Genomic DNA, 20816 nt, shown 5'->3' with positions numbered 1-20816 from the left:
AAACATGAATTTTTCGTCCAATATTCATATATTATTTTTTTAACATTTCCTCTAAGTCTATCTTTGTATGGTTGCCTACAAATAACTATCCAACAAGTGAGCTCGTCATTTACATCTATTTGCAATAGAAATTTCCTATGTTTGTGCAATGTTTTTCGTGAGCTCCCTAATGCTTTTGCCATAGATTTTACCAAACGATTTTCTTTATTACATGATGAAACCACTGCCATTTGTATTTCTCTACGTGCATCTAGATTACTTTCCTTTCTAGATCTTTCAATTAATTTTAAAACACTATTTATATTTTGAATCACATTTTCCTTCACCTTTTTATCTTTCATTGATTTTTGAATACCTAGTAGAGTTGTCGCTTCTTTTAGTTTCTTTGATGTTAAGAGACCTCTCAAAATTTGAGCTTGAACTATCAAATTTTCATCTTTGAAGAACTTACCAATAATGAGCTTAACACGATATCGTATAACATGGTCAACTTTTTTATCTCCATATGTGTCAGTGTCAACATTTTATAACATCTCATCATTGATATTGATTTCATATGTATATATATGAGAATTAAATGTAAATGGGTATAAATATTCATTAAATAATTAAATTAAAAAATTGAGTTAAAATGAAATTGAAATTAATAAATATCTATAATTTCAATAATACACATGACATATATATACATATCTAATGGTGATTCAACTTTTTCCCTTGGATCTCTTTCAACGTCTTCAACAAAATCATCAATCATTGGTTCATTATTTTTTTCACTTTCTCTTTCAAAAATTTCAATCTCATCACTAATGTTATGAGGAATATCTCTCTTAGTTTACATTGCAAAAAAAAATTCAAATTAGTTCATCAAATAGAAATTAAATTTCACAATACACTAGTTAGATTTTAAAAATCATTTATAATATTTACATTTGCATACCTACTTCAAATTCTAGTTGAGATTGATTCGCCCTTTCAATATTTAGGAATTCTTCCTTCTTTCTTTTGCAATAGTTTTTCGAGTATTCTCTATGCACCTCAATGTCTCTTATTGGATCATATTTTCTCTTACAATTTCTTTGATTTCCCATGATAATTCAATCTATGTAGATTTTTAAAATTCAACCCAAAAAATTCTGTTTCAAAATACCACAAAAAAAACTCACTTTAAAAGTTCAACAAAAAGAACTTACTTAAAAAAAACTCACTTTAAAAATTCAACCAAATAGATTTACTTTGAAAAAAACTCATTTTAAAAATTCAACCAAAAAACTCACTTTAAAAACTCAGCCTAAAAGATTTAGTCTAAAAGTTCACTCCAAATGAGGAGAGAGTGTGAAACTAATGATTCATCTCTGTTTATTTATATTGTTCGGGCGAAACGTTTTATTTTTTTTCAGAAGGTTGCATCATTTCATTTTTGGAGCCAACAGAAATATAGACATTTTCGGCCGAACTTTTAAATAAATTTGGCCGAATTATTTTTTTGTTTATTTTAACGGGCATTGATGACAAGCACAAGTTCGGTCAAATGTGTTTTTAGTTCGGCCGAACTACTTTAACTTGCAACTCTGCAACAACTTAGCTCTAGTCATCTTTCTCCAAGTTCATAATGGTTAAACTACATCAAATTTGTTGAATTTGTTTTTGGAACCAATACCAGCATTTGGAGAATTCAATCTACTTTCAGTAGATATAAATTTTATGGAATTTCACAGATATTTGCTAATTTTTTCTAATAAAATGTGTGCAAAAAAATTTTGAAGGTCATTATGATTCAGTGAAATCAAAAATTTTGTATCTTCCAAAATACACTGTAAAAAAATATCAAAATGTTATGGTTCATTACATTTTATGGTTCATTCATTCAAAATCTATAGTTTTTTCAGACTGGTTGAATTATAAAAATATAGTAATTATTATGTGGATGAGTTGGTTTCGTAAATATAATGATATCGAAGTAGAGCCTACCTAGATTGGTGCAACACATTTTTTTTTTCAAAAACGGCAAGTTAACAAAGAATATACAAGTCACAAAAAAACATGAATTTTTATGAATCCCTTAATTTTTAAAGAACACAGTCAGACAATTGCTAAGTTGGAATATAAAATGTGAATAACAAAATTCCAAAAAATAAGTAATAGAAAGCTAATAAAAATTTTGACAAGTTTTATTTTTATTGTAAAATAAAATTATAAATAGAAAATTTTCTTTGGTTTACCGAAAGTTGAAAAACTTCTAAAAATTATATTTTTTTTCTCAAAAGAGGGAAAAAAGTGCAACCCAACTTCACATTTTCACCCATTTGTATTTTTTTTTATATCTGTATGATCTAACATACCATATAACATTATATTAAAAACTAGAATGGTTGTTACAATAAGCTAGTGTACCAAAATATCAACTTGAGTCTTTGTTGAATCCGCCCTAAAAAATTTATTCAAACCTTCATTTCTCATAAGAATTCAATCAAGGAGGAGGAAAGGCCATGGAGAATAAGGCGTATCACCGCTTGGACAAATGGTGGGCTGAGAGGGGTCACTCACACGTAGCTAAAGGCCTACCGTGTTGACTTAGTCCCACCCAATCCAGAGGTTGAGCAGGTTGACCCTCATTTTTATTTGGAATTTGTGTTAAAGCTATAATGAATCTCCCTTTGGGTCTACAAGTATATGTATTCTTCGTTTATCCCTCTCACCTAGAGGTGGCTTGCAGCATGGCTGAGTACTTGGGACACAATAATCCCAAGTATATATCCCTCTCTTAGGTGGCGACTCCAATCTATGAAGGCTCTTGTCTCCCTCTAGCGAGGATATAAGTGACTAGTGGCTAATAAAAAATGGTACACATAAATCACATAAAAAGAAACACATGTAGGTTCCAGAACACACCAAAGTTTGGATTAAAAGAAAAGAAAAATTACATGGCACAACCTGTCAGAGTCCAACCACCATCTTACATTATATTGGGCCATTTTCTCAGCTTCGTTATTACATTTCATTGACCACTCTTATTGACATCTCGCGGGTGACTTATATAACAGAAAATATCTAAAACAAGCCTAAAATAAAGAGGAATATTTTATTTTGTCAATACATGCCTTCTAGAGGCTCCAAATTAGATAAAATTTTACATAAAATCCATAAAATTATGTTCCTTTCCCAAGATTTCATGTTGCTCCTTATCAAAGCTTCGGAGAATCAAATTTTTTTTGGGGTGGGGTCAAATCTTGTACATCATGGTATCTCTATCAAAGTGGAGTTGGTTTTAAATATTTGGGGGAGGTGGAGGGTATAAGTTTTTAATCAGTGAGTCCCAAGATCCAAAACCTACTGTTATTCTTTGATTTTTGATATTGTCGTTATGAGATTTGTATTGGTTGTCATTAAAAGGCTTCTAGTTTTAGAAAAATATTTCTAATAGAATTGTAGATTTGCTAATTAAAGAGACTAGCCACAAAGACAATCATTGGCATTGTAGCTAGTCCCTTTTATGATGCGATTCTTCAATCTGGTTACAATCAAGAGTTTGGGACCATGGGTCTATTACCTATTAAGAGACAATTTTCTTTTTAGTTATCTAGGTTTGATTTATGCATCATGGATCACCATGACTTAAAAAAAATATGAGGATTCTGAAGGTGCATGAAGAAGTGGTTCAAGGAAACAAAAAATTCATTTTCTCTCTCACTTCTAAATTTCATGAATGTGAATCGTAGTTTATCTCACAAATTGAACTTGCTATGAGCAGGGAAAATTTTAGGGGCTAATATTCGCCCATCGGCTAATTTTCTATACTTTTTCCAAAAAAAGATTCGCTAATTTCCATTTTATGGTAAAAATGATTCGTCCACTTTTTATAGAATGAAATTATTTTACCCTAAAAATCGCCAAAAAATTATATATAGACTATATTTAAATATTATAAATTTGAATATTTTTACAAAATATCTCCAAACATTTTATAGATTTTATATTATGGACTGGTGGGATTCGCCAAGGTTTCTAAACTTTAAGATAAATTTCCATCCTTAAAATTTTCCTTGGCTATGAGTACTCTAAAATATTTTAAACAACAACTTGTCATTATAGAGGAATAATACAATTAGATGAAGAATCCAATTGAGATTTGCATAAAAATGTATAGTCTGAGGCTTCTAATTGGTGATTGATTAGTGAAGAACATAAATGAGAGAATACAATTATTGAAATTGTGGAAATTGGAAAGAATGAGTAAGTGCACACTGCCATATTTGTGAGAGAAGTCACAAGAAGTCATACTTTCCATTTGTTTATATTTTATAAAGTTATTAATATCTTAAATATATTTTATAAAATATTACAATACCAATAAAAAAATATAATTTTTACTAATACACATATATATAGTTTATATATATGTTTCTTCTAATCTATGTGAAGAACTTGAAATTTGAAGATGCTATGCAAGCTTTAATATTGGTATTTACTGTGATGTAACTATTTTGATAATATAAATTAATTTATTCATGTTATTTAAAAATAAAAATAAAAATAATTAGTATCGAAAAAGAAAAGCACAGTGTTAAAAAATATTAAAACTCATTAAAATTAAGACTACTTTTCTAAAATCTTAAGGCATCATTTAACCTCTTCTAAGATAAAAGCAATGAACATTTATATTGAAATTTTCTTCTCCTAAGTTGAAAACAATAAACATTTATATTGAAGTTTTATTTTATATATTAAGATCAAAATGTTTTGCTATTTAAAACAAATTTTTGAATCTTATTTCATTATAATTTTCAATTTATAAAATTATATACAAATAAAATTTTATTTATTACTAAATTATTTTTATTTCCATCTTATTAATATATATAAAATAAAAATTATTAATATATATAAAATAAAAATTATAACTAAAAAAGATTATTATCTTTTCTTTTATTTAAAAAAAAAAAAATCCACACGATTATTAACAATTTTGACAAGTGAATCTAATATTTGATGAGTCCACCATTACATAAGTCCAAGACCAAATTTTGCTGGTCTTAGAAGAAGCCATATAAACATGGGTATTTATGAACGCGTGTAATGAGTATAGGTCATCCAAAATAAGATAGGGCTACGCCCTTCGGAAGTATATTTTTTTCTAAGACCAATTTTTTCTCTTCTTAGAAGCCACATAAACATGGTTTTTTTTTTTTTAATGAACGCATGTAATGAGTATAGGTCATCCAAAATAAGATAGGGCTCGGCCCTTCGGAAGTATGCATTTTTTTTTTTCTATGAGTACAAATGGTTGTGTCAAAATCCGTTATACTAAATTTATGGGTACAAATGGTTGTGTCAAAATCCGTTATACTAAATTTATGGGTACAAATGGTTGTGTCAAAATCCGTTATACTAAGTTTATATATAGTTTAGAGGGTTAATTTAGTTGGTGTGGTTAGACTTTGTGATTGAGCTAGTAGGAAATGATTTTTTTAGGGATAAATTTATCTAATACAATTATTCTATTCTATAAGACGGTTAACTTACCTATATAATTATAATTTAAGTGATGGGTTACATATTTTTAATAAATAATATATATTAACCTCCGTATATAATTTAAGTGATGAGTTACATGCTTTTAGTAAATAATATATTTTAATGAGTGATTTTTTTTATAATTTTTTAAATCATAAATATTAATAAAAAAATTTCAATTTATTATATATATATAGGTTTGATCCAAAAGATTTGAATGGTTTACTTAATATTTTATAATATGGAGTTGTTAATTAAACTACTTCATTAACTAATTAAAAATTAAATTATTATTAATAATAAATAATTATTAAAGATGATTTGAATTTGACAAAGAAAATAATAATATTTTATTTAATTATTCAAAATCATTTTAATTGGGAATACATATAATAATAATTTTTTATAAAAAATTATTAAAAATAAGTCAATTAGATTTATCTAGAATAGTAAGGAGGAAAATGAGATATTTTTCACTTAGATTCGTTTCTTGCAAATGATGTAATATTTTGATTTAACAAATTGATATATATATATATATATATATATATATATATATATATATATATATATATATAATATTGTTTCTAGTCTTATAAGACATTTCCTTTGAATGACACATTTTTGAAATTTTGATTGATTAAATATAACAAATAAATAAATTTGTCTTTTTTTTTTCTCATTGATAATAGATCTTTATGGAACTTTATTTCCATGAAAATAAATTCAAACATAATAACTTTTATATGTCCTGAGGAAGAAATTCCCTGAAGTGATAGAAGGTTTGAAGATTGTGATAAAATTTTTGAAGATGTTATAAGGATACTGTTGGACACCTAATCCTCTAAGGGCTGGTGTGGACGCTGAATAGTCTAAGGAAGTCCAAGAGACCTTGGAATATGAAACCAAAGGTCATATGAATATACTATAAATGTATATCATTTGTTGATAATAAATACACTCTCATGCTAACAATAATACTTTGTCTCTGTCATATATGTGTTTGACATGGTATAGAGCGAGTTCCTTCCTACCCTGCTCAAATTTGAATCGCTAGTTTTATGGTGTAGTGATTTTCCGTGTTTCTCTATTTTGTGCATAATTGTCTCTCCGTCAGCAACTTCCTTGCGCTGTCTACAGTATTGAAATAGAAAAAAACTAGCGTTAGTCTTTTGCATGATTTAATGATTCTCTATCCCCTTGATTCCTTCCCAACGTTGTTGCATGCAGTACTGACAAAATAAAAGGAAACGATCCCAGTGTTGGTTCATTCCTGTTCAAGTCACCTACTCCGACCATTGAAGTTCTATCAATTTTGAAGTTCAGGTGTAGTGGTATTTCTAGTATGTACGGTGGTAAAAAATCCCTTACGGAGAATCCCCTGTAATCGTTAATGTTGAATGGTTACGAACAGTCATACTGCGTTCTCCCTCATAGCCAGTTTTAACACCCACGCTATCGAGCTTATCCATGGCAAGAGCAAAGTCCCGAAAGAAAGCATTTTGGTCGGAAGCATATGTTTCTACAAGGCCCCTGGTCCGAGCATCGGTGTACAGGATCTGATCAGAGGCCAACAAGCCCAAACCCTTTGGCAGATTCTGATATAAAACATTATCGAAATTCCTGGGAGAAAGGACATCATTGAAGGCACCATGTCGGGATTGAGGTTCTACTAGGGCCAGATGTTTTCCAGGCCTGCAGCGTAGTGAGGATCGATGGTGGAATCCTTGGGTTCTTTGTAGATCCTTCCCATCAACTCATTAGAGTGCGAGAAGCCCATGGTGTGAGCTCGCAAGAGCGTTGTCATTTCTGACCGATTGAAGCCCTTGTATTCGAACAAGGAATTTAACTCATCCACGCTCATCATTGCTTCTGGGAGATTGCCGACAACTCGAGAGGCTTCTGAGACAAGCCCATCTTTGCACCCCTTCTTGACCTGGTACTTTGGCCCCCCAACCAGAGTAATGAGATCTCTTATTGCAATTGTGAGAATGTCTACACATGAGATGACACCAAGGCACTGAGCATCGACCACGGTCTTTTCTCGGACTGAATCCGTCGTTGGGAAACGATAGATTGCTGTCTGCATCCCGCTCTGCCTTGTGACCAACACCTATCGACGACACCAACAACGATGCACCGGATCCCACCACGCATGGTGGCTCGCTTCAATCACCATCACACAATTGCTGATATACGAGCATTCATTGATGCTGCAAGAAGCTTGGCATTAGGCCATTTTCGTATGGAGTGGCTGTGAAGATTGTATACGACGATGGATCAGTATTTGATCCTGAGGGTCTTGATCTCATAGAGGATGATTTGATAAAGAAATTTGTTGCTGGTATTTCTACCATGATAGCTCTTTCTCTGGAGAGAGAAGTTTTAGCCTCTCCACATACAGCCCCTTCTTCTCTAGTATGCTCAACCGTGTCATTACTATGCACACCTTTCCATAATGCATACCCACAACAACTTGTAATGCATAGTGGTGCTTTATTTGCCTTATTCCTCTTACAATTAGATTTGGAAGTTGATATTCGATCTATGTAATCTAGATGTTGAATATGCATATACCATGAAATTTATCTCCACAAATCCCTCAACTGCTTTCCGGGATGATGAATTTGGAAGGTTCGATGCTAGACTTGTAGCCAACTTTGTAGATATAAACCATTTCTCTTTCATACCCTACTAAAATGGCACTAAGCCAAGTACAGCAAGTTCCTCCACGACCTCCAGTTGCATATTTGTGAGTGTATTGACATTGTAAGCCTCACTAGTGGCATGGAAACTAAGCTCAAGTAGAAAAGAAATTAAATCTATGGCATCAATTCCTCTATCCTCAGCTGTTGAGTTGTACTCTGTAATGATCTTCCAGAGTTGAGAACTTGTTTCCATCAGAAAAAACTGGAAACCATTCTTTGTTAACCAGGTTCAGGAGTGTTTTCTTGAAAGCCATAGCTGACTAGTTGCAAAAGAAAATTATCCCATTGTCTTGGAGCATATTTCTCTAGTTCTTCCGTAGTTGGAAGTCTAACAACAACATTTGGAGGCATCGGTTCTCTAGGAGGAGCTCCCCCATTCACGAACTCTTTGCAAAGCTAACTCTGAAATTTATAGTTCTTTTGGAAAATAATGCGTGGCAAGAAATAGATAGCTTTCAATCTTAATACAGAGACACAACTGGAGACATTACATCTAGAAAATAAAATTTCATCTCGTTTATTATGATGGTTCCATTTTGATGATCTTATTGTCAAAGATCATTGGTGGGGGCCATGGGGAAGAACAAATGTTCTTTTAGATCCATGCATCTTTCGGAAGCTTGACAATTTGCATATTATTTGTTTTATTGGCATCAGATTCTTTGGCATCAACTTTTTAAAGTGTAAGTTTAACATTTGAAAAATTACTCAAATTGGTGAATTATTAGAGTTCTTGAAAACTCTGATACAATCTATTGTCGAAGACACAGCTAAAATAAGAAAAAACACTCTTTGTGATATTAAGTCATGTCTGCAGAATACACAGGAAAAAATAGACTTTTTGGAGCTTGAATCTCAACTTTAGCGAGCAGAATTTCAACAGTGGAGTCATCCTTCTCAACTTGTCTCTGTTAAGAACATTGAAACAGACACCCTTAAGCAACAAGTCAATAATGTTGTAGTTGATTCCGATCCATTTCCCAATGAAGCAATAGAATTGCATGCACATGCAGAAGTTCAATTTGCACTTCCCAAGCCCATCATCAGACCTTGGGAAGAGCTTGTCCATAGTAAACAAAAAACAAGTCATGGATATGATAAGGGCATGTATTTTCCTATTCCATATTACTCAATGCCATCCAGTGCAGAGTGCTGGATCCTTTCATGACAATTTTTCTTCAGTTGTTCCAAATTCTGCTCCTCTTCCACAACAACAACAACAGATTGTGAAATGCTAGCACTGTGACCAAGTTGGCCACATGAAAGATCATTGTTTTCATCTTCATCAATGTAAACACTATCATAAAACTAGTCATTCTTCAAATAGATGCTTCAGAAACAAACATCCCATGAGAAAAAAGATTCATCTTGGATGGATCGCTTTTTGGCAATGGGCTTCAACAGCGAAGAGAATATTTTGTTTAGACAATAGGATTTGTTCTCCAATATTGAAAAGTGTTGCAATTACTATCTCCTCATCTTCTCACCTTGTATCTGACAAGGGGGGAAATGATGGTCATCTACAAGCTTCAAAACCACATCAAGTGAGCCTGAGCCACAACCTGGCAACCAGATTCAGAGTTGTAACCCGAGACAAATATGCCCCTGAGCATGCCTTCAGTCGGTAATACCTCTTCAAAGAATTGGGGACACTTCCTCTAGTAGAAGACTTCAGCTTCTTGCTAGTTTTGGAAGAGTTCCAGGAATTGCATTAAGCATTCTAGAGTTGTTGGTCATCCTTAAACCATCACAGGTTGGGACCTCCCTTTTCAGGTTGAGGTTCTCCCTTTTATGCAGGGTGAGACCTCTCTTTCATGGTTGAAGGTTTCCCTTTTCGAAGAATTGGCAACACTTCCTCTAGCAGAAGACCTCAGCTTCATGCCAGAATTGGAAGAGTTCCAGGAACTACACTAAGCGTTCTACTGTTGGTTGTCATCCTTAAACCATTTCTCTTTATACCAACATTTCAGAAAGCACATTCAGCCTAGTGCTGCCATGCATTTTTGCACGTTTCGTATTACAACTCTCTTCTTGGACTCTTACATAACCCTTCGGATTAGCAGGGGAATGTTGGACACCTAATCCTCTAAGGGTTGGTGTGGAAGTTGAATAGTCTAAGGAAGTCCAAGAGACCTTGGAATACAAAACCAAAGGTCATATGAATGTACTATAAATGTATATCATTTGTTAATAATAGACACACTCTCATGCTTATCATTCATACTTTGTGTCTGCCATGTATACCTTGGAATACAAAACCAAAGGTCATATGAATGTACTATAAATGTATATCATTTGTTAATAATAGATACACTCTCATGCTTACCATTCATACTTTGTGTCTGCCATGTATGTGTTTGATACTATCTAGCAAAGGAGGATTCATTAATAAGAAAGACACATAATTCGTTGAAACATGGTAACGTTGGTTGCATGTTTGAAATATATTTAACATGATTGTTAGTTTAAGAATAATCTAGGGGTTATACTTATTTTATTTTTAAGAATATTCTAGGGGTTATCGATATTTCTAAGTAAAGCTCTTAAAAATATCATTTAGCCCTTCTCGCCTCATAGCCCAGAGAGTGCTAACTATACTCGACGAATACAATGAACACTTATGGCTGGGTGGTGAATAACACATATGATTTGCCATTGACAGAGTTGATTAACATACATGTTTTTTGTTTCTATTTTGTTATGCTTGAATATAGTATGTTATTTCTCCTCGAACTTCAGTTTCACGTGTATATGAATGTTAGTTGCCTGCCTCGAACTTCAGTTTGCTACGTATGTATATGTATATATGGATTTAGTTGCCGGAATGAAGAATGAATAAATGCCTATGTTTTCATTACACATTTAAAATCTTCCTGGAAACATGAGGAATGTATTCAAAGTTTTTTTTAAATAAAATGGCCATGCTCACAATGCCTTAGTCTACGTCCCGGCGGTGGTCAAGGAATAGTTTCAACGCTCAGGCTTTTTGGTAGAATCAGAGGTGCCCAGTACAATGAGGCATTGCAAGCATAAATTCTTCTTTACGATGTGACTTAGTCTGACTGGTAGAGCTCCACTGATTGATTAGCGGACTAGTATGAACAAAAAGGAAAATGCTCATTCTAACACTTTGTATATAATAGAAAAAAGGAGCACGGATACGTGTATTACATATGTAAAAAAATAGCATTGGTATTAACGTCGCCTTCGGGTTGTGACAAGCCCTCGGAGTGCAGCTTGATTCTCGATCGTGCAGATTGATTGGAGATCCTGTATTATAAAGTTTAAGGTTCGAAGGTCAAATCCTTTGATTATCGTAGTGTATTATTTTTACATATTTTTTCCTTTAAAAAATTAAAGAGTAAATGAACCAAATGTGAGACTATTATAGATTGATAAATAAAATCTCCTTAACTTAATTGTAGATTCAGATTATCAGAGGGTCCGCAAAGTTCTAAAATACTATTTAAACAATACTATTAGTAAGGGCATCCACCCTGGCATGTGGTGATCCGAAGGAAGAGCCCGGCAAAGGCAGTCCATAACTCGAGTTTTTGTAAGATTGTCGTGAAATAAACGATACCAACATATTCACATCAACGGAAGCGAAAAAGGGGGAAACTGGTTTTTGGTGATTTATCAGGCTCAACATCTGTCATTTTATTATTTTATCATGTTTTACTACCCTTCGCATGCATGTTATGAAGGTATCTATCAACCCACTTACACATGCAATTGTTTATTGTTAACCAGTTAATATTATCCACCCTGCACACTTCATCACATGAAAATATCATGACATGAAAATATCTATCAACCTTTGTGTCCATACAATTTGAATTGTTAACTGTGAACCGCTAACATTATCCACCATGCACTTATCGTCCCAGCAACAATGAATGTAGAGGATGGAACCAGTTGTAAGCAGCTATCAACCCACGTCTTTAGCTACTTGTTAACCGAAACTCCTACATTGTTGCCACCATGTAAACTTATAAAATTGTTGGTTGCAAAAATTATTAAAAGGAGAGTTCGAACCAGTTCAAAGCAAGCATTCATTAAGGCTTTGCATCGTTCACACGGTCTCCCGAGTCACTTTGGGACGGACGAAAACGCGTCTACCAAAAAGTGCTTTATTTCTCTTCCTTATTTTCAAGTATGGAGTTTGCATGGCATGGATTTCCTAAAAGATTAAAGGACTGTTTGCATGAGATCATCTCGGGATCTGCAAACAAAATTGTTATAAGATTAAATAACCCTTCAGCATTATAAAAAAAAAAATTGGTATCCAAAATCTTGATATTTGAATTTTAATTTAGATTTAAAGAAATGTTTGCATGATTTTATCAAACTCTTTCCAAAATTGCCATGATTTTCAAAGGGAAAAAAAATCTCACCTAACTTGCACAGTACGTTTCTACACAAGAAGGGTTTCAAGGAGAATCAGCACGATGTTTTTCGGGAAGAGATATCACGTTGGACGCTTGGGATTACCTCATGGAAGCGCGGCAGGGGAGGGGAGAGATCCCCTCCTTCAGTAATGTTACAGCTGGAACGTCTGGAAATCATAGTGGATCTGGGGGTTCGATGGATAAGTCTCCCGGTATCCCAGTGATGGGCTCTCAATGGCAGGCTAGATTGGTTAACAAGTGTCTCCCCAGAGCTCAGAAAAAACCCAGGTATGTCATCCCAAATAACACGTTAGAAGATTATCGGTGTTATATGAGGGATCACGCATTAATCTGTAAATTTATCGGTTACTGGCCCTCTGAAAGGGACTTAACGAGATGGATCCATCAGAAATGGAAGCCAATGGGACACATTGATCTGAAATTGGGAGCTAAGGGATTTTTCACTGTCATCTTCACAAACTTACAGGATAAAGAACGGGTCTTTGAAAATGGCCCCTATTTTCTGAACAATGCAGGTTTGTTTATACGATACTGGGAGGATCGTTACAACCCTAATGAGGAAAAAATCATGGCAGCCCCATTATGGGTGCGGCTATTTGGGCTCCCTGATGAATTCTGGAACCCTGGAATTTTGGAAGGAATTGGAAATTCTATAGGTACTTTTGTGAAGGTTGCGGAATCTACGAAACGAGGCAAATATAATTCTTATGCCCGAATTTGTGTATATATGAACATTTCGGCCCCCCTTCCAGAGTCTATCGAGCTTGAATATCAGGATGAAATCTGGCAACAGCCCATTGATTATGAGCATATACCATTTCGTTGTAGACGTTGTCATGTGTACGGTCATCTTGTGAGAGATTGTCCGCTGCTCATTGCCGACACAGCTGAATCGGAATTGAAGAAGGGTAGTCAGACACGTGCAGGTGAGGAAGGGGGACAAACTTTCCAGGAGGTTCAGAGGAAACGGAAACAAAACACGGGGGTTCCTGCAATGCATACTAAGGCTACTCCCCCAATTGAAAGTCTAAATCGTTTTAATGTCCTCCATACATCTAAGGAGCAGGATGCTGAGGCAACCCAGGAGAATCGAGATGCGGACACTCATACATCTCCCTCAATGCCATCGGAACATTTGGTTAATGTGGCCGATCCGATGGAAATTATAAAGGATGGCAAGAGAAAAAGCAGGAGTCCAAGCCGTGAACCAGATGGGGAGGTAGAAGTTAGAACAGACGTTGCTATTGATAACTTGAACAAGGGGAAAGAGGTGAAAAAGGAAGTTGGAATCGAGGAAGAACAAATATTAAAGAAATTACTGGCCGATTGGAAAAAACTCGATGAACGGTTTATCCCAGAACATGAGAAGCAATTATATAAGGAGACTTTTCAGCGCTATAAAGAGAAACGGGTAGCTGTTGTTGATAATCCGGATGTCCCACATTTGGAAGGAGAAAGTCCTGGTAAGAGTGGTAGGAAAAAAGGCAGAAGAACTTTGAATGAGTCAATTCAAGCTGTTGGTGAGACTCTTGTTAATTCAGGACGCGTGATACCTCTATCAGAGGTTTTTTTACCAACCTCCAAAAATTATAAATGATTGTGCTTACCTGGAATATAAGGGGGTTAAATAGTCGTGGTAAACAGAGATATTTGAAGGAACGAATTCAGACTGGTAAGCCGAGTATTATGGTACTACAGGAAACGAAAATGGATAGTCAGACATTGATAGATATTATTCGGAAATTGAAAATAGGTTATGAGGTTATGGCCTTAGATGCTATTGCCACTGCTGGCGGTTTGGCTATATTGTGGAATCCTGAGCAGGTAATTTTTGAGCACTGGTATGCTATGCCTAGGATACTCTCTGGTTTGTTTCGAGTGGTCGGGATGAGGGAACAGATTTTGTTTACTGGGGTGTATGGTCCTCATATCAGTAGGGATCGTAAAGATTTTTTGGGACATCTCCATATGATGCGTAGTTTTAATCCCCATTCTCCATGGATAATTGCTGGAGATTTTAACATGATAAGAAATTTAGATGAGAAGAGAGGGGGGCTTCGGAGAGAGGACGGGTTAATGGAGGAATTTAGTGATATGATAAAAGATCTTCGGTTAGTTGATATTCCCACAATCAATGGGATTTATACCTGGAATAATCGAAGGGGAGGTTCGCACCAAATTGCATCCAGATTGGATCGATTTTTGTTATCAGAACAAATCCTTAATAGTGATGTTTTTCTGGAAGCACAGATTCTCCCGACCTTGGGGTCTGATCACTGGCCCATCCGGTTGGAGATTGATATGAAAAGAATCAAAGGAAGAAGACCTTTTCGTTTTGAATCTTTTTGGTTGCGGGATCTAAGATTTATTAGGAATTTGGAAGAATGGTGGACACGAAATAACCTTAGAGGCAGGGGTAAAATGCATACTATTCAGCTGAAGCTTAAGGCAATCAAACAGCAAATTAAGGACTGGAATCGAAAGGAATTTGGCAACATTTTTGAGGAAAAGCATAAACTTGAAGGTGAAATGGAGAACATCCAACAGAGGATAATTTTGGAAGGTTTAGATGAAGACAAGCGTCGGGAGGAAGGTAGAATTCTCAGTCAGCTAGAGGAACGCAGGAAGCAAGAGGAGATTTTGTGGAGACAGAAATCAAGAATACGATGGTTACGGGAAGGGGAACGTAATACTAAATTTTTCCACCAAGCCACAATCCAACATCGGCAGCGAAATCGGATTTTTTCACTCAAGAATGAGGAAGGAGAACGAATGTTAGAGCAAAAAGATATCGAGAACCTCCTACTTGATTATTTTAAAGGCATTTTAACGGAAGATCAGCAGGACAGAGGGCAGGCTATTCATCAAATATGTCGGGAGATACCGAGATTAGTTACCCCGGACCAAAATAAGGCACTCATGCGGAAAGTAACTATGGAGGAATTAGAAGAGGTGGTCATGAATATGAGTAAAAATAAGGCCCCAGGCCCGGATGGGTATACGGTCGAATTCTTTCAGGCTACCTGGCATTTTATTGGAAACGAAGTTTTGGAGGCGGTGGAGGAATCTCGAGTGAGACAGCATATATGGTCAGGGATTAATTCAACCTTTTTAACTCTTATTCCCAAAAATAACATCTCGGATGAACCTAAGGGTTTCAGACCCATTGCGTTATGCAATGTCATTTACAAGATTATTTCTACTGTGATTGTTAAACGATTGAAGTATATTTTACCTAATCTGATATCGTCGGAGCAAACTGGTTTTGTGGAGGGACGCCAAATACTTGATGGTATCGTAGTTTCGCAGGAGGTGATACACTCGCTAAAGGTCCAGAAAAAGCAAGGAATGCTTATGAAGCTAGATTTATCTAAGGCTTATGATCGGTTGAACTGGAGATATCTTCAAGCCATATTGGCCGCTTTTGGGTTTGACAACAGATGGATACATTGGATTACTAGTATGATCTCCACGCCTCATTTTTCAATATTGATCAATGGTATTCCATCAGCCTCTTTTAATGTAACTAGGGGTATTCGGCAGGGGGACCCGATTTCCCCTTTTCTATTTATATTAGCGATGGAAGGGTTAAGTCGATTGATCAAGAAGGAGGTCAACGAAAATCGAATTAAAGGTCTCCGATTGTGGGGACCTAATTTAGTTATCACACATCAGCAATTCGTTGACGACTTGATGCTCTTTGGAGAAGCGTCGCTCAGAGAGGTTAGAAATTTCAAATCTGTTTTAGCAATTTTTATAAAGGCTTCAGGTATGCTGATTAATAATGACAAGTCTTGCACTTTTATTTTTAATACCCCTGCAATAGTCCAAGCGCATTTAACTAGAGTCTTAGGCTTCAGATTGAGTGAATTGCCAACTAAATATCTAGGTGTCCAACTGGATATATACTCCCATCGTCTAAAAAATTGGCAGAGTTTATTGGAAAGAGTTCGAAAACGCTTGGCTAATTGGTCATTTCGAACATTAAATTTGGCTAGCCGCATTGTTCTTTTAAAGTCTGTGTTATTGTCTATTCCCATATATTCCTTATCTATTATGGAAGCGCCTAAAGGTATTTTATCTAAAATGCGGGAAATTCTTGGAAAATTTTTATGGAGTGGTGTGCAACAGCAACGGAAATGGGTCCTGGTCTCATGGATGAAGGTTATCCAAAGCAAAGCGGAGGGTGGTTTAGGCCTTCGTGATCCTGAACTTATTAACCAGGTCTTCGGGGCAAAGTTGTGGTGGAGATGGGTACAGGGGGGTAATGATCTATGGAAAAGAATATGGAATTTAAAATATAACATGCCTGATACTGTTCAACATCGTCTACGTCTAAGAGACACTCCCCGAGGATCACAAATTTGGAACTTTGCAAGCAATAATAAAGAAATTGTTAGGGATTTAGCTTTCTGGGAAATCCGTGATGGTAGTGCAGCAAACTTTTGGGATGATGGATGGCAGCAGCGGCGTAAACTAAATGAAGATCATAACCTTCATGAAGTTCAACAGTTAGGACAGAGAGCAGGTATGATACATATCAAAGATTATTGGTGCCCCGGAAATGTTCATGGTATTTGGCGAATATGGAAGCCGCCTAGGAATTGGGCTAATGGAATTAGTATGGATACAGAACATAGATATATTCGGGAAATGGATTCACGAAAAATCAGGATTCGAGGTGGTCATGATATCCTAAGGTGGGGTAAAACAACGCGGGGTATGTTCACTGTTAAAGAAGCATATCATTGGAAATCAAGGGGGGTTCGGGTTGCTGATCAACTAGAATGGAACAAGATCTGGAATGCTCAATGGTGGCCCAAAATGACGTTCTTTGTATGGCTGGTCTGTAATGGTCGGATCTTAACGTGGGAAAACATTCAAAAACGTGGTATGTATGGACCATCACGTTGCTATCTGTGCTCTCATGAGGAAGAAAATCTGGAGCATTTGCTCAATCGATGCATCTATGCTCAGAGCATATGGGAGGAAATCAGAGTATTATTTGGACAATCAAATCGGGATCCAACTAGTCTCAGAGGTACCTTTTTCCATTGGGGCAACGGAAATTTTCAGTGTAAAGTTGTTCGACGATTGTGGACTCTGGTGATTGGCTTTGCCATATGGGAAGTCTGGAAGGAGCGCAATCGGCGCATATTTAAAGGACAAGCCTCGTCACAGGCAATTGTTTGGGAAACCATATGTAGATCAATCAAGGAGACAATTCTATCTGAGGCATGGGATGAGAATGATTGGAAAGGACCCCAGGAGGAGCAACGAATCCTTGTAAGTTTGTCTCTAGATTATACATTGATTTTCCCTAATCTGGATCGGGGGGACCGACACTTAATCCACAGCCCAAATCACTTCAGATTGCCAGGGGATATGCGAATTAAACTGACATTTGATGGGGCATCCAAGGGTAATCCGGGAAATGCGGGATGGGGAGGCCTCTTCAGAGATAATGCAGGGCGAACACGGTGGGTGTATGCGGAATGGGGTGGAGATATGACTAATAATGAAACCGAACTCTGGGGCCTTTATAATGGACTTCGAATTGCAGTTCGTAATGGATATCTGAACCTTGAGGTGGAAGGGGATTCTAAAATTACAGTTGATATGATAGCTAAACTAAGGAATGGTAAAAGGTGGGAACAAGTTGCGATGAGCTAGCGAACAGCTGCGATCATACAAGACATTGCGGAATTGCTTGGTAGGATCGATTATATCATGGTTTCTCATGTTCTACGCAATGGTAATCAGGCTGCAGATTTCCTGGCTAACTGGAGTACTGAGGCATCAGGAAGAGTCATGGATGAGAGTTGGGATGTACACCGTGAGGATCCACGATGGAGCGCATTTCGGAATATCTTACAAAGGGATTATGATGAGGCTATGGCATTACAAGAAAATAATTAACTGTTTCCCTATTCCGAAAGGGGAGCGATCTGACAAGGTAGTTAATGTTTGGCAGGGTTTTAGGAACCGCGTGGAGTGTGATTATCATAAGGACGGCGATCGTGATCACCAAGCGAGTGAGATGTGTTTCCCAATGCAGGTAATGGGTACGTTGCCGAGGTCCCCAGCGCGATGTTATGAATACATTGGGTACGATTCAAATCATTCTAAATTTCATGGGGCAAGTGTTAAGGCAGGTGTCAGGCGAGTGGTGTTTATTAAGAAGGCGGGGTGGTGGATTAGGATCAGACATTCCTTCTGTAAATGCGCCAGGCATCGTCTGCACTTCCTAGTAAATTTTAGTATTCAGAGAGTGCGTGAGTGTAGCATGCAACCCACAGCCGTACCCAGTATGGATGGGCGAAGAGTACAGGAAGATGGCCGTCGGACAAGAAGCATGGGAAGGGTGGAAGACCAGCCAGTCAAAGGCCTGTCGGATGCTACAAGAAGTATGGGAAGGGTGGAAGACCAGCCAGTCAAGGGCCTGTCGGATGCTGCAAAGGGAAAAGCTATTGACGAGGAGTTCTTACCGCGCGTTTATTTGGAGATCCCTGATGGTTCGGAGGAGGAGTTTGATATTCATGAATATTTAGTAGATGACGATTTGAGGTGGGCGACAGGCGGGAAGATAGGGAAGAGAATCTGGAGGACAGACGATCCAGTAGACTCTGAGGAGGGCAGGGGTGGTCGCCGAGGAAGAGGACGGCCGCCGAAAGCTCGAGGAAGTCCACGGAGCATGGGAGTGAGTAGTGATGAAGGGGATCGCGGAGGAAGGCAATCGCAGCGTCGGGTCCGAGGCAGGGCCAGGAGGGATATGAATAGAAAAATTAATGAAGCAGAAACAGCCTACACTCATGGCACTAGCCAACACATGAGAGCAGTTATAGATCAACTGGAAGAGGAAGCCATGCAGGCAGCTTCAGACCCAGAAATGGAGGAGTGGCAGACCTTTATCCCTGATCCAGGACATACTCGCGGAAGGTTGTCTTTATATAAATAATCTTTGCATGCTTATTGGGGCATGAAACGACTTCTGGCTAGGGCCATGGAGCAAATTGCAGCTGAAATGGTGGAATTAGTCCATGGACTCCCTACTTTTAAAAGAGAATTGAGGAATATCCAGATGACTCTCAATGTCCAAAATTACAAGTTGGACAAAATTCTGAAGTTGCTGAAGGAAAATGGTTTCGAAATCAAGGCGGAAGGTGAACCACAGATGAATACCTCAGCTCAATGATGACTGGACTATGCTGTCTACAGGTTTTCAAAGGCTTTGTTTGGCTTTTTGTCAAATTTTGTAATCTTTAATGGAATTGTCTCATACAAGATATAGGCTGTTTATGAATTTCATAGTAGACAATTTTGTATGGTTAGATAGGTTAGATATGTTCTTCTTATGGATGGCAGTTAAGAACTATAGACTGGTCCCGGTTTCCCTTCAGGGCGGGCAATGAATTTTTTATGTATCTAGCTAGTTTGTAAGTTTCACGATGTTTTTGAAGTAATAGAATTCCTTACTCAGTTTACAGAAAAAAAAAAAAAAAAAAAAATCTCGGAAGGGAAAAAATAAGGAAATTCATTATACTATTAAATTTTTAATTACAAAACTGCATATGATTGAACGATTAATCATGGGTAACAATGCATGTTTATCTGTGCACTTAAATATAAGCTTTGTTATCAATATTCTCTTTTTCAAACTTTCCTTAATAGTTCATATAAAGAGTATATTATAGATCATAGTTTACAAGTAATTACATTAAATATTATTATGTTATTGGTGAGAAGTCTTAATTACTATTAGAAATAAATTTAATTAACACTAAGTAAGAGGGGAGCAATATTATATAAGTTTATATAAAGGGATGTATATTGAAGGAAAAATGATACAATATATTGATCATGTAATAGTAAAGGGTAATTATATTGGTAAGTGTAAAAAATGGTGCTTAAAGTTAATGAAAAAATATAAAAGATATTAAAAATGTTAATGGAAAAATGGATACCTACAATATCTTTTGAAATTATGTATTTTTTAAATTGGTAAGGTATATGGGGTTCCTATTGGTATGAGTTTAAATAATGTGATTTTTATAGGTATTTTCTAATATGTAGTCAAATTAAAAATATTGTTTAGTATCTCAAAAGTTCATTAAGTGAAACCACTGATTATGAGTATTTGCTATCTCTCCAAACTCTACATAAAAATTGTAAATAAAAATAA

General features: G+C 36.1%; 1 protein-coding gene and 1 pseudogene across 1 annotated transcript; one reads left to right on the top strand and one right to left on the bottom strand.

Annotated features, from left to right (window-relative positions):
* Window positions 1-6881: 6881 nt before the first annotated feature.
* On the bottom strand, window positions 6882-7951 carry LOC149151729 (peroxidase 65 pseudogene; annotated as a pseudogene).
* Window positions 7952-12719: 4768 nt separating this feature from the next.
* LOC149151728 (uncharacterized) lies at window positions 12720-19829 on the top strand. The gene is made up of 4 exons (XM_089443245.1): window positions 12720-14198; window positions 14333-18282; window positions 18398-19573; window positions 19634-19829. Exons 1-4 carry the CDS (start codon window positions 12720-12722, stop codon window positions 19827-19829), a joined length of 6801 nt encoding a protein of 2266 aa, XP_089299371.1.
* The last annotated feature ends 987 nt before the right edge of the window (window positions 19830-20816 follow it).

This window comes from Pinus tabuliformis, chromosome 9 (genome assembly GCF_031772625.1).
Source record: "Pinus tabuliformis cultivar Carrire ecotype Pingquan chromosome 9, CPIR1, whole genome shotgun sequence".
Taxonomy (NCBI): domain Eukaryota; kingdom Viridiplantae; phylum Streptophyta; class Pinopsida; order Pinales; family Pinaceae; genus Pinus; species Pinus tabuliformis.
This window is presented reverse-complemented; position numbering and strand designations above follow the sequence as displayed.